This window comes from Heloderma suspectum, chromosome 3 (assembly GCF_057233095.1).
Source record: "Heloderma suspectum isolate Gila_16-S chromosome 3, 16-S_ref, whole genome shotgun sequence".
NCBI classification, from domain to species: Eukaryota; Metazoa; Chordata; class Lepidosauria; order Squamata; family Helodermatidae; genus Heloderma; species Heloderma suspectum.
In genome coordinates, this window is record NC_139460.1 from 35,169,340 (window position 1) to 35,183,781 (window position 14,442).

The 14,442-nt window shown below is 45.7% G+C and overlaps 1 protein-coding gene across 1 annotated transcript in view; it reads right to left on the bottom strand.

Annotated features, from left to right (window-relative positions):
- Window positions 1–14,442, bottom strand: part of ATP8A2 (ATPase phospholipid transporting 8A2) — a 519,580-nt gene that overhangs the window by 133,791 nt on the left and 371,347 nt on the right. The window contains exon 34 of the mRNA XM_084845428.1: window positions 7,231–7,338. Within this exon, the coding sequence (XP_084701554.1) occupies window positions 7,231–7,338 (108 nt within the window). The remainder of the gene's footprint in view (window positions 1–7,230; window positions 7,339–14,442) is intronic.

Consider the following 14,442-nt stretch of genomic DNA (forward strand, 5'->3'; position numbering starts at 1 on the left):
TAGGAATACATGTGTAACAATAATATTGGACTACGTTAATGACCTCATTCAATCATGCACACTGTTAAGTGTTGTGGTCTGTATAAAAATAAGCTACAGCACTGTCTTAGCCCCAGTGAGACATTAATGCCATATCTCAAGACATAATTTGTTTCGGGAAACTCAAAGTGTATTAAATAACATGCTTTAAGTAGAAAAACATTTTGTAGAAATATTCACACAGAAACCCAATGCTATTTAACACTGTATTCTTTATTCTGGGACCTGTGTTGTGTTGCAGCAGATGTTTAACCACAACTGTGACACATATTTTTTTCCTGTAGATGCAATAAAATCAGGGTTGAGCTCAAATTACTCACAGGTTTTCACAACTATTTTGGACACTGTTGAAAAATGTTTCCCTTTTTGGACAATTGTTGATGCTCCTTAAGACATCTTTGCCTATTCATTTACATTGTCCTGATTACCTCTCACTCTTAATTGAATTCAACTGCCCTCAGTGACATCATCACATAAACAAATCTGATTGGATATGTAGGACTATGACATCATTCTGTTCACTACATGTTCTCAGATTGTTATTCTTCCAGGAAGTGGGAGTCAAACCATTATAAAAAAATATTCAGTTCTGGTTCAAGTTCAGCTAGTTTGGTTCCAGTTCAGGCCAATAAAGGTTCTGTGACTGGTTCAGTACACATAACCAACCAGTTCAGTTCCAGTTATTTATAATGATCATTTGCATAAAGGGGTGGAGCAAGCTAATAGGTCTAAAGCTATTGCAGCTATAGCCCTGTTCAGGAATTCGCTTGAACGGGTGAGGGCTTAAAGTGGGTAGAGGGTTGGGGCCCGCCCACTACGTCTCTGGGCATGTTGACCCTGCCCCTCATTTCAGATCTTGCTGTGTTGAATTGGCAAGGTCTGAATGGGAGCTCTTCCCTAATTGTTTTCCTTTCCCCTCCTCATCCCCTTTTCCTTATGTGTCATGTCTTTTTAGATTGTAAGGCCGTGGGCAAGGACTGTCTTATTTTGCTTATTGATTGTAAGCGACTCCAGGAATCTTTTAGGGGGCTCAGGAGTGGCATAAAAATACTTCAAAGAAATAAAATAAATAATACCATTCTCTACATGATTCCTGATTGGACGGGATCTCTCAAGTGAATGATCCAAGAAGAAGAAAGAAACAGCAGCCAGTGGAAACAGTGCCACTGAACAGATTGGGAAAAGGTAAATATTCTCACAATCAAAAAAATACCCATTTTGCTTGGTATTTCTACCTAGCATAATAGTTATTATTCACTTAAACACTGAAACTGCAGAATATCCAGTAAAACCCTAAAGAAAATACGTTTTAAAATAAATTCTGCCATCTGGTATGGAGATAGATAGATAGATAGATAGATAGATAGATAGATAGATAGATTCTGAGCTCCTAACATGTGGGCCTAGAATCAAAGTATGTTTAAAATGCTCACAGGGACACTATGAGCTTACCATGCTGGGCTGCAAAATACATTTCATTGACCTGCAAGATGCTCCTCATCAAACTTTAGCCTAATTTATGGACATCTGAATTAGAGTAGGTGACACAAATGACACTACAAGGCATACTGAGGATGCCATGGAATATTATATATGAAATTTGGTTTGACCTCTTGTCAGTCATAGGCATGCTGGCAGATCCTGTCCTGTCAGCTGTCACTCTTTCTCCTCACCCTAGAAGACTGCTGATGGCGATCTCCTATAAACTCAATTATCCCCTATCTTATACCAAAGCACAATGAAATATTTATTCAGCCACAGCCAGATTTGACAGAGAATGGTGGCAGAGCTTCCCTTGTTTACTAGGTGAAAGTATGGGATAAGTCAGTGTATGAAATGGTATTTTGCTCCCAGGGTGCTTTTCTTTTCTTATGCTGGGATGACTTTTTAAATGAGATTTAAGGCACAATCCTATGCATGTTTAGACAGAAATAAAGGCCTACAACTCTGAGCATTCCCCAGCTGGCTGGGGAATGCTGGGAATCATAGAACTTTTTCTCCATCTAAAACGGTATAGGATGGCACCTTTAATATACTTAGGGCACAATCTTATGGTGATAGTCGGCTGCCTCCGAACTCAGAGGCGACCGACTATCCAATGCAGGGCAGGTGGAGCGAGTTGGAGATCTTCTCCTCTGCACTCCGGCTGCCCTGCATTTGCGGCTAGATGGCTGATTTCGGCTATCTAGCTGGAGCAGTTTGGGGTGGGGTGGGGTGGGGTGGGGTGGGGAGGCTGGACGGCATATAGGAAGCACTGTATCAGAGCTTACGCTGCCCCCGCCCCGAGGAACGCACCATTTCACCCACTCTGCACTGCTCTTCCAAGAGTGGAGCAGGGGACGAACTGCGCCACCTATGAGGTGGTGGGGGCGGGGAGGCGTTTTTCTGGGGACTGACATCGGAATTCTGCCTCCAAACCAAAAAATCCTATGGCCATCTAGCTGCTGTCTAACAGCCATAGGATTGCACCCTTAGTTTCGTTGCTGTTCCTAGGGCTTTTTGTTTTCCTCCTTAGGAACAGGGCACAAATTTACTTCTTTATGGTTTCAATCTCTGCTCCACACACACACACACCCAGCTATTCAACAGGGGAAGCTGTTTCAGACCATTGGTCCATCTAGTTCAACATTGTCACCACTCACAGCCAGAGGCTCTTCAGGTCTTTCCCACCAATCATCCCAGACCTTGAGCTGAACTTCAAAGTCTCCTGACCATGATGTCCTGCATGGCATCAGATAAAGATGGCCCAGATATTGGGTTCACAGCCAAGGCCGGTCAAAATTAGTGAGCCTCTGGTGAATCATGATATATTTGCAGGCACAAGTTCTTATCATGACGTGGCTCGTCATGTTCTTATCTTGCTCACTATAATTTAGTCCCAGGAAAAGTCATCTTGCTGATATTTACGTCAGAATTTCTGGACAGGACAATTTTGCTTTCTTTTATCAGACATGAGACGTTTACAGCCCTTGCCCTGTTTGCCTCTGTGGCCCAGAAAGTCAGTCTTTTTTTTGGCAAAAATCAGATCACATGTCATGGGGACAATCTCATCTGAATGTAACTGGAGATATCTGAAGTTTTATTATGCCTGATTGCAATAATGCGAATATTTTTATTTTAAATCTATTACTTTATTAACAAACCCATATGAGAACTTATTGTCTGCTATGAAAGAGGCAAACAGGGTTGTAAACGTCTCATGATCTAGAAACAGAGAGCAAAATTGTTATATTGTGATGGCCACCGATGGTGAATGTCTGATTAATATAGTGCATTTCTTTGATGTAAAGGTTGTTCCAGTCCCAACTTGCTAGAATGACATATTTTTCATTTGAGTTTGCTCCCTGTAGTATTGTAGCTTAACATTTATTAAACTCTCATCCCCGCCACCCCCGGAGTATCCTATTTTTCATATTCCCATTGGACTCTTGAGTGGTTTTGACAAGCTCATTATTTTTCCCTATTCTCCTGGGGTTGAAATCATGACACTGAAGGGGAGAATTTCACCACCTGGAACTCTATAGATGTTGAAGGAACAAATCCAAAACCTCACCAACATTCTAAGGGTAACTACTAGTGACATACACAGCTCCCTCCTGGCTATGGTCACCCAGTAATTTATTTTACAGCTATATTTTGTTTCTTTTCTTCAAGTCAGAGAAAAAAAGCATACTAGAAAAGCTGGATACTTAATCAGAGAAGATACACAATATGGCTGTAGAACCCATTTAGTTTGCAAATGGTAGTTTGTAAAAGAAACCACAAACTAAGAAAATCGCCTATGGAGAGCATTAATGTATGGCCAAATCATGATCACAAATAAATGCCCATAACCCAGAGAAGTACGTGCACTTGAAGTTGAGCATAATGCTTAGGAATCCACCTCTGCCCCAGATATCATGCGCGAGTGAAAACCATTTTTGAAGAAGACCTCAAATGGTAAGGAGAAACTGATAGCATGTTGCTTTGTTTCTTGCGCCTTCTTTACCATTTATTTGGGTTATATATTTGTACTATGCTTATTACGGCTGCAACTTTTAGTTCATAGAATCATAGAATAGTGGGGTTGGAAGGGGCCTACAAGGCCATCAAGTCCAACCCCCTGCTCAGTGCAGGAATCCAAGTCAAAGCATCCCTGGCAGATGGCTGTCCAAACTCGTCTTGAACACCTCCAGTGTGGGAGAGTGGGTAGTTGCTTCCATTGTCGTATTGCTTTAACAGTCAGGAAGTTTTTCCTGATGTTCAGCCGGAATATGGCTTCCTGTCACTTGAGCCCATTATTCTGTGTCCTGTACTCTGGGATGATCGAGAAGAGATCCTGGCCTTCCTCTCTGTGACAGCCTTTCAAGTACCTGAAGAACGCTATCATATCTCCCCTCAGGCTTCTCTTCTCAAGGCTAAACACGCCCAGTTCTTTCAGTCTCTCCTCACAGGGCTTTGTTTCCAGTCCCCTGAACATCTTTGTTGCCCTCCTCTGAACCCTCTTCAGCTTGTTTGCATCCTTCTTAAAGTGTGGTGCCCAGAACTGGACACAGTACTCCAGATTAGGCCTAATCAGTGCAGAGTAGAGGGGAACTAGTACTTCACATGATTTGGAAGCTATGCTTCTATTAATGCAGCCCAAAAGAGCATTTGCCTTTTTTGCAGCCGCATCACATTGTTGGCTCACATTCAGCTTGTAATCTACAACAATTAATTAAGCATCTGGGGGACATAGGATTTTTTGGTTTCCTGGCTTTGAGCTCGTAGATAGGGCTCTGAGCTAGGAGCTAGGAAACTGTGCTTTCCGCCCTTCTCCCCCTTGTAGCCAGCACAGAGAGAACCGTGCTGGCCGCTTCTCTATGCTCGTAAAACGGAGCGCAGAGATGGTGAAACGGGGGCTTTCCTGGGATAGGGGAAGAGACTGGGGTGGCATTCCTATGATCTTTTCTATGACTGCCCCAGCCTCCTTCCCTCCCCCTCCCTAAATCTGAAATTGCCCATCTAGCTAAAATCCAGAGAGGCAGGTGGGAGGCACCTCCCGCTCTGCATAGGATACTCGTAAGCCTCCAAGTTCAGGGGTGTACGACTACCCAGGGTGCAACCCATAGGATTGCGCCCTAAAGCACTAAAACAGCAACATCGCCCTCTGGACTGATCAGGTAACCCTTTTTTGGGGGTAAAAGTATTTTTTAAATTAATACTTATTAAAAATTGCAGATGGTGAACACCAAAAGTTGCAGATGGCGGAATTTCTTCTTCCCTGTCACACAGGAAGCAGTGCCTCTCTCATAAAATGGGCCTGCTGCAATGTGTACCCTCTGAAAGCATGCAACGTATGTATGTGTCTGTTGTTTAAGTCATATCTGCATTTAGGCAGAATAACTGAGCAATCCTATCTTTGGTGGATGAGTGGGGAAAACTGGAGGTGGCCGATCCACCACATCCAAAGCCCTGCCACAGAAAGGAGGGACGAGCAGTGTTTCTCTGTGGCCCCCATCTGCTTTCGACTCATTTTATTCCCCACTGATTGCAATGCGAGGGAATTAATCTATGCCAACTCCAGGGCTGGCATAAATTTGCTGCTGATTTGGGGCATGCTGGGGGATCGAGAAGGCTTTGGATCCTGTGGATCAAAACCTTCCCCTGATCTTCCCACTGCCACACCCAGAGAACCTTTTGCCTCTACCAGCATTGGAGATCTGACATTGGTGAGGCAAGGGCTGTGGAGGTTTCTGTGGCAGCTGGGACTGGTTTCTGAGGTCAGATCTCTCCCTCCAAGGGTAGACCTCTCTCGCCATCTTTGGTGAGGCAGATTTACTCATTTGTTACAGTCCTACATCACCCAGTAGCCAGTGGTCTCTCAGTGGTTTACAAAGATTAAAACCCTAAAAATACAATATAATAATGTAATATAAGACCATTTGCATACAAAAGTATAAAACGATTTTGCACAATCAACAGTAAAAAATGCAAGACCTGTTAAAAATCTTATCACATGCTGTCAAATGCCTGGAAGTAGAGGAAAGTCTTAATCTGGTGCTGGAAACATGACCATGTTAGCTCCAGGTGGGCCTCAGTGGGGAGAGCGGAGAGCGTTCCATAATCAGGGGGCTACCACTGAGAAGGCCTTCTCCCTTGTTGCCATCCTCTGAACCTCCCTTGGAAGAGGCACTTGGAGGGATGTGTGTGTGTCTCAGATGAAGATGGTAGTGCATAGGGAAGTAGGGATGCTAGAGAAATTTGATTCAGACTAAAAAGAGTTCAGATTTCTAAGAATCCGACCTGCGGAACCTGGTGCAGACTGGCCTCCTCAGGCCACGCAGAGTCCATGGACTTTCAGATCTTTTTTTCTTTTTTTTTTTACTTTCCCGAAATTTACGCAAATTATTCATAGAAAAATACGCAAGTTTCTGCTGAGACATACACCATCCTGGAAAATATATGGGGGGAAAGTTGATTGGAATGGGAGACAATATGCTAAATGTTTTGTATTAACATAAATTAAGTAAATTGTTGCAAACTCTCTTATGGAATTATTTGTGTATTTTTCCGCATAGTGGAAAATCAAAAATTTGAGTCCGTCTGTGAATGGATGCTGGAACAAACAACACCACACAATCCAAGAAACACATACAGGATGGACTGTATGAAATCTGGACATCCCTATGAGTAGGTTCATGCCGGGGGAACTGAATTCTATGGCGCCCTGCTCTTCCCAGGGACCAGAGGTCTGCAGCCTTAATCCATTAATTAATCAATTAAAACTCATTTGAGTAATTGACTAAGACTTCTTAACTGGATGACCGTGACAGGCCTAGTAATTCTATTTGGTGCAGTTTTGATTTGTACTGCTTATGGACTAACCAGCATGGAGGGGCAAGGTGGTGCTGGCATTAGCAACCTGTCTTTGCACTCAAGATGGAAAAATGCTAAGGCCAGTTTTGATTTGAAACATTAGATTTCATGTACTGAGCTGAAATTAAAACAAAATAAACCCCGAAACAAACAAACCAAAAACAGTTTGCCGCAACAAGGATACATTAAGCAAAATGCCAGTGGTCCAACAGCAGCTCAGTCCTTCAAAATACACCCACACCCAACCCAAAGGTTTGCTTAAACGTGCAGCATGAATGAGTGATATGCCCTCTAGAATCATCTTTGCTGCTGCGAACAAAAATGCTCTTTGCCGCTGTGAACAAAAGGACTGACCTGTCCCAGCATGTCTGGTGCAATAGGAATGATGGGCCAGATGGTCGAGTAGACGCCAAAGAAGACCAGCCAGAGCAGCATGCTTCCCCAAACGGCCAAGTGACTGAACTGTAGGGGAAGAGAAACAAACCATCAAGACACAGCACAGTGAAGAAAATCCTCTCCCCCTCTTTCCCCACTCTTGACTCTCAGGTATTATTTTACTTCTAACCATTCTTTTTCCATCTAGGCTTTTGCCAGTCTCACTCAGGGCTGTTCAACACCCTTGATTTTAAGCCAGAAGCAAGATTGATTAAACCACTCAGAAAACTCCCAAGTTAAATCCTTTCTCGAGGCATGAGCACGTTGTACTCTCAGCTAGTACTTCCCAGACTTACTTTTTTTAAAAAAGCAACCAGGTTCTTAACATGTATTTACACATGAAGATTTTCATGGCCCCATATGGACCACAGAGAGGCGGGGTAGGCAGAGTCGAGGAACCTTTGGGTTGCATCTAAATGTTAGTCCAACTTAGAGTAGACCCACTGAAATGAATGGGACTTATTTTAGACTAACACTGGATACAGCCAGTTGGATTCATGGGAACCCTTTGGTTCTAAAATATGCTACTGAGCTTTATTTATTTCCAATGACATGAAGAGACAGGAACAGTCAGCCAGCATTCACTTGTTGGGGGGGGGGAGGTCCCCTCAGGTTTCCCCCGCAAGATGTTTTGTACTTCTGCAAACCATGGGGATCCCCCAAGCCTGTTGATACCAGCCTATTCTTGTACATAGATGGTGCCTTTTGGGCTACAGAAGGACCAGAATTTCGAGAACTTAGATCCTTTTTACTATCTACGATGGGCATATGGAACCTCTAGAAATGATGTACCTCCAAATCCCAGGTGCTGAGCAACAACAGTGGGAGAGGGTGTCAGGGTGGACACTGAGCCCATAGAATCCCAGAGTAGTTCTGATTCTGAGGAAGAGGAGCCGCTCCTGGGAGAGGGGCGTGCTCATCCTTCCCAGGGCCAACAGCTGACAGAGATTCCTCCCTCCGGCATTCCTAGCTTAGATAGCAGTCCTGGGAGTGAAAGAGCACAGGAAGCAGACTTGCTGGACGCGCAACGCCGACGCAGGGAGCGGCGTCAAATGGAGGGCGTGGAAAGGAGGCGTAGTGCCCGGTTGGCGCGCAAACAACGGTTGCGCCCAGAGGATCCAAGAGAAAAGGGGAGGGACTCTCCCTAGCCCATAAGCTCAGGGTCTGCCAGTGATTCCCTTTCAAACGGGGACCAACTGTTCCAACTTAGGGCATATGAGCACTCTGCTGCTCATATCTAGTTGCTAACAGTAGAGTTGTTGAGTTGTAAAAGAGGAATAAAGCTTTGAAAAGAATCCCTTTGTCTGTGTCTGGACTTGGCTACTGGATTAGACTGAGAGAGGCCTCCAAGGAGCCCTTGACAGAGGGCTATTGTCTACAAGTCTTGCTTGAGGATTTCTTGGGGGCATTTGACTGGCCATGGTGGGAAGCAGAATGTGGGACAAGATCAGGCATGCACAACCTTTTTTGGTTTTGGGCTGCACTGGATGGTGCCAGGGGGCAGCACATGTACACATTTGCAAGCTTGCACACACACACAAACACACACAGCCACACACGAGCCTGGGGATTCCCTTCCTAGCACTAGGAAGGGAATCACTGGGGTTTCTCTTACTGGTGCTAACACTAACATGGAACGCCCTGCCTTATCTCCGATCTCTGATGAGGTCTTTGATAAGAGATCAGAGATAAAGGAAGGGATTCCCTTGTTAGCACCAATGTGGAAAACCCCAGACAGTGGTGCTGCAGGGGTGGGGTTCTGATGGGCTGCTGGAGATGGGTTGGTGGGCTGCATGTGGTCCATGGGTTCCACTTTTTGCACCCGTGGACTACAGAAACCTTTGGTCTGATCCAGGAGGGTTCTTCAGATGTTCCTATCAAAAGTAGGTGACTAAATACCTTGAAACTTTCTCATTTCCTGAGTAATTTTTTTTAGTAACATTCTTCTACATCAGTGACTTTCAGACTGTTCTGTCTTTAGGGCAAACTTCCTACATTGGCTTGTCTGCTGAGGAATCCATGTGCATCTTCCAAACTGTAGAGAATTATTCTAGGGCAGGTCTGGGCATAAGGCAGATCTTGATCTGCTGGTAGATCTCTGGGTGATTTCCAGTAGATTGGCAATTCTTGACAACCAAATGTTCACCAGTAGCAGCAGCTTTATGATTCCCGCTCTCCAACCTAAATTATATTGTCAAAAAATGAAGGGAGCTTGGGAGTAACCAGGAGTGTATTTTTTCATGGAAGGACTGTGAGCGCCTTCAGTTCTGCTACTCACAATAAACTCCTGGGTTCAGAATCCTTTAATTCTAAGTGTGTGTCTTTTGCACAAGTTCTGGTTGGTGGATCTCAGGAATCTGGTAAAAAGCAAAGTAGATCCCGCAGCCCTGAAGCCTGGCCACTTCTGTTCTAGGACATGCACTCAGATTTATGTTGGCTTTTACTGCCACTCCAGACAGTGTGCCCTAGAATGTACCCAGCACTTGCCCAATTCTAGAATTAAGGGAAAAGCCATTATTTTAAAACTGTGGCTCTTCACAGAATGGGCCATATAGGACCGATGTTAAGATGATGATGATTTGTTATTTGATTCTACAGGCTGTACTGGATTGCTTTATTATATCCCTATAAGCTGCCCAGAGAACATTGGCTATAGGGCATCCTATAACTTGCATGAATAAAAATAGCTAACCAACCAACCAACCAACCAACCAAGTAACTAATACATTCCTAGGGGAATCTTTGTGTTTAAAAATAGAAACTTTTCTCCCTGAAATGCTTCCCAAAGTGTCTTACAATAGTAAATAAAACAAAATAAAATAACAAATTTAAACTGCTAAAACATACAAAAGAATGAAACTCACTATAACCCAGGAAAAATCAACAGGGATTTAAGAAACACACCATGATTTTCACAGGTAGCTTTTAGGAAATCCCTTGCAGCCTAATCCTATGCATGCTTACTTGGAAGCAAGTTCCACTGAGCATACTGGGACTTACTTCTAGGTAAATGTGTTTAGGACTGCAGGCCCGGATTCTCAGACATTGGTTCTGCAGTCCTCCAATAGTCTTTTGTAGACCACAGATGTACCAACATTATATGCAATAGCAAACAGTTCTGCGCTGTGTCACTAGCAAATGGCTCTGTTGTTTGTGCAAGTCAAAGAATATGCAAACAATCTGAGCTCTCCTTCTGCCTTGTTGAGCGACAACTACCGTGCATTCGTCCTGATTTATTTATTCAAGTCTTTCATTTCCAACTATCATATTCTCTCATTCAGCAATGGGATTTTCTCACTCCTGAGACTAAACTACATGTAACCAATCCACCTGATGATGGAGATGAGGCTTAACTCGATGGCACACACTCAATACTTCTCAAGTACTTGGAGGAGGTCTTCGTATGGAGAGTTGCCCACAGCTGAAACAATAAGGCTTGCCAGCTACAAGTGGGCTTAGAGGGAAACATTACTCAGTTTTGTTTTTACAACATGACGGAAACACATTTATGAACTGAGTTAAACAAAGAAACAAGACCAGGGGTTGGATCCAGGATCTGCCATCTGTCGATGGAAAGGACTTACTCACAGAAGGGGCCTCCACTCAATTTTTGGGGATCAGTCCTCTCTCCGCATCACAGCTCACCCCATTCAGTATGGTCCCCAACCCTCTGTCTGCATTTTCAGGGTGCTGGAGGGGTGGCCATGGGGAGGAAGGAGCAGAGAGGTCTACTTATGCCAGCCCAGTTGCACACGCCTAAATTTGTATCCAATACCAGGCAAAAGTACAGTGCATTTTTAAAAAGGGAATTTACTAGTTTTCATGAGAACCTATTTTGGCTCAGGTCAGTAGTTACTGTACTTCACTCACAGTAGGGAAAAGCATCAAATTATTCAGTGTTTAATAAGATTTAAACCAGCTGCACCAGGTGGACCTCTTAGGATCGCACTTGGAGACGCATGGAGGAGCATATGAAGACCCACCCGCCGCCTCTCCATAGATACCAGCAATCAGAGATACTAGCAGCAAATAGCAGCAGCAGAGGGCAGCAGCTTTAAAGACCAGGAAGAAAGGGGCAAACACGGATCTCATCTGCGCCTTCTTAGCTGCTGCTCTTTTTTACATTATTTTATACTGTCTTATATTTTACATCTTAACACTTGAATATGTGCCCAGGAAGTCCATTGAGCAACTCGGGAGGTCGGGGAGGTGCCACCACAACTGTGGTCAAGGTAGGGGGAGGTATGGTGTTGGGGGATTAAGAGCTGAGGAGAAGAGGGGCTAGACACCTTATAGCTATCCCCTCTTTTGGTTCTTCCCCAAACCTGATGGCTCCTGGCAGCCTTTCCAGTTTGCCCTCAGGTCTGGTGCTGCTACTGCTGAATGCCAGGTCGGTCCAAAATACAATCTCCCTCATCCATGATTTGATTGTGGATGAGGGGGCTGACCTGGTATGTATTACTGAGACCAGGGTGGGGGAACTGGGTACGGTTACTCTCCCCCAGCTATGTCCTCCTGGGTACTCAGTGCAGCACCAACACCGACTTGAGGGTCAGGGAGCAGGGGGTTGCTGTGGTCTATAGGAATTCGATCCCTCTCTCCAGGCTTCCTGCTCATTCGAGTGCAGATCTTGAGTGCTTGTACCTTGTGCTGGGTACCTGGGACAGATTAGGGATTCTGTTGGTGTACCGCCCACTCCACTGCCCATCAGACTCCCTGCCTGAGCTGATGGAGGTGGTCTCAGACTTGGTGTTGAGGACCGATAGGATGATGGTCCTAGGGGATCTCAACTTCCATGCCGAGGCTGCCGTATCCAGGGTGGCTCAGGACTTCATGGCTGCCATGACAACCATGGGGCTGTCCCAACATGTGATCGGCCCAATGCATGTAAAAGGACACACGCTTGATCTGGTTTTCTTGACTGGGCAGGAGGATGGTAATCTGAAAGTGGAGGAATTAGCATCTGTCCCTTTGTCATGGTCAGATCACTTCCTGTTGAGGTTTAGACTCTTGGCAGCCTTTCCCCTCTGCAAGGGTGGGGGACCTATTAAAATGGTCTGCCCCTGGAGGCTAATGGATTCCGATGGATTCCAGAGGGCTCTGGGGGATTTTCCTGCTGGTATGGCTGGTGCTCCTGTCGAAGCCCAGGTCGCTCTGTGGAATGCAGAGATGACTTGGGTGGTTGACACAATCACACCCAAGCACCCTCTCCCTCTGAGCAGAGCCTGGCCAGCTCTTTGGTATACACCTGAGCTGAGGGCAATGAAGCAAGAGGGGAGACAGCTAGAACGCAGGTGGAGGAAAACTCATGCTGAGTCTGCCCGAACACAGCTTAGAGGTCCTTATCGAGCCTACTCTGTGGCAGTGAGGGTGGCAAAGAGACAGTTCTTTTCCACCAGCATTGCATCTTCTCAGTGTCGTCCAGTGGAGCTTTTCCGAGTGGTCTGTGGCCTCTTACATTCTGGGCCAGGGAGAGAGACTGTGGAACCCTTGGTTGCATGCTGTGATGAGTTTGCACGGCACTTTGAAGACAAAGTTGCTCAGATTCATCATGAACTGGACACCACGATTAATGCAGTTCCATTGGTAGAGGCGTTCAGAGCACCGTCTGGTCCAGTTTTATTGGATGAGTTTCAGTTATTGAGGCCTGAGGATGCGGACAAGGTGCTTGGTCAAGTCCAACTTGACCACTTGTGTGCTTGACCCTTGCCCTTCATAGCTTATTACATCAAACAAGGAGGAGATGTCCAGCTGGGTTCCAGGAGGTTATAAATTCCTCCTTGAGAGAGGGAGTGGTGCCGGCCTCTTTAAAAGAGGCGGTAATCAGACCACACCTGAAAAAGCCTAACCTGGACCTGGAGGACATTACCAACTATAGGCCAGTGGCCAACATCCCCTTCCTGGGCAAGTTGTTTCAGCGGGTGGTTGCAGGGCAGCTCCAGGCACCCTTGAATGAAATGGATTATCTAGATCCATTTCAGTCAGGTTTCAGGCCTGGTTTTGGAATGGAAACTGTCTTGGTTGCCCTGTGGGATGACCTCTGCCAGGAGAGGAACAGGGGAGTGTGTCCCTGTTGATTCTCCTGGACCTCTCAGAGGCTTTCGATACCATAGACCATGGTATCCTTCTGGATAGGTTGTCTGGGTTGGGAGTTGGAGGCACTGCACTGCAGTGGTTCTGCTCCTACTTGGATGGCCGATTCCAGAAGGTGGTGCTGGGGGATTATTGCTCTGTGCCATGGCAATTACGCCATGGGGTTCCACAGGGCTCTATTTTATCCCCATGCTGTTTAACATCTACATGAAACTGGTGGGGGAGGTTATCCGGAGGTGTGGGCCGAGGTGCCATCAATATGTGGATGACACCCAGCTCTACCTCTCTTTCTCATCAAACCCAGGTGAGGCAGTGGCTGTTCTGAATCAGGGACTGGGCATGGTAATGGACTGGATGAGGGCCAATAAACTGAAACTCAATCCAAACGAGACGGAGGTACTGTTAGTGGGTGGTTCATCTGTCCGCCTTGGTGATATTCAACCTGTTCTGGAGGGGGTTGCACTCCCCCGAAAGGATCACATTCGTAGTTTGGGGGGGCTCTTGGATCCAGAACTGTCACTTCAGGCACAGGTGAACTCAGTGGCACGGAGCACTTTTTATCAGCTTGGGCTGGCATACCAACTACGCCCTTATCTGGACAGAGATAGCTACAGTTATCCATGCTCTGATAACTTCTCATCTGGATTACTACAATGCGTTATACGTGGGGCTGCCTTTGAAAACAGACCGGAAACTTCAGCTGGTCCAAAATAGGGCAGCAAGATTGTTAACAGGGACTGGCCAGCGAGGTCGTATTACACCAGTACTTTTCCAGCTGCACTGGCTGCTAGTCCATTTCCGGGCTCAATTCAAAGTGCTGGTATTAACATTCAAAGCCCTTAACGGCTTGGAGCCAGGTTATCTGAAGGATTGCTTCCTTCCATATGTGCCTGCCTGGACCCTAAGACCATCCTCAGTGGTCCTTCTCTGTGAGCCCCTGCCAAAGGAAGTGAGGTGGGTGGCTACTAGGAGGAGGGCCTTTTCTATTGTGGCACCCCAGCTGTAGAATGAGATCCCTAGTAAGGTTTGCCTGGCATC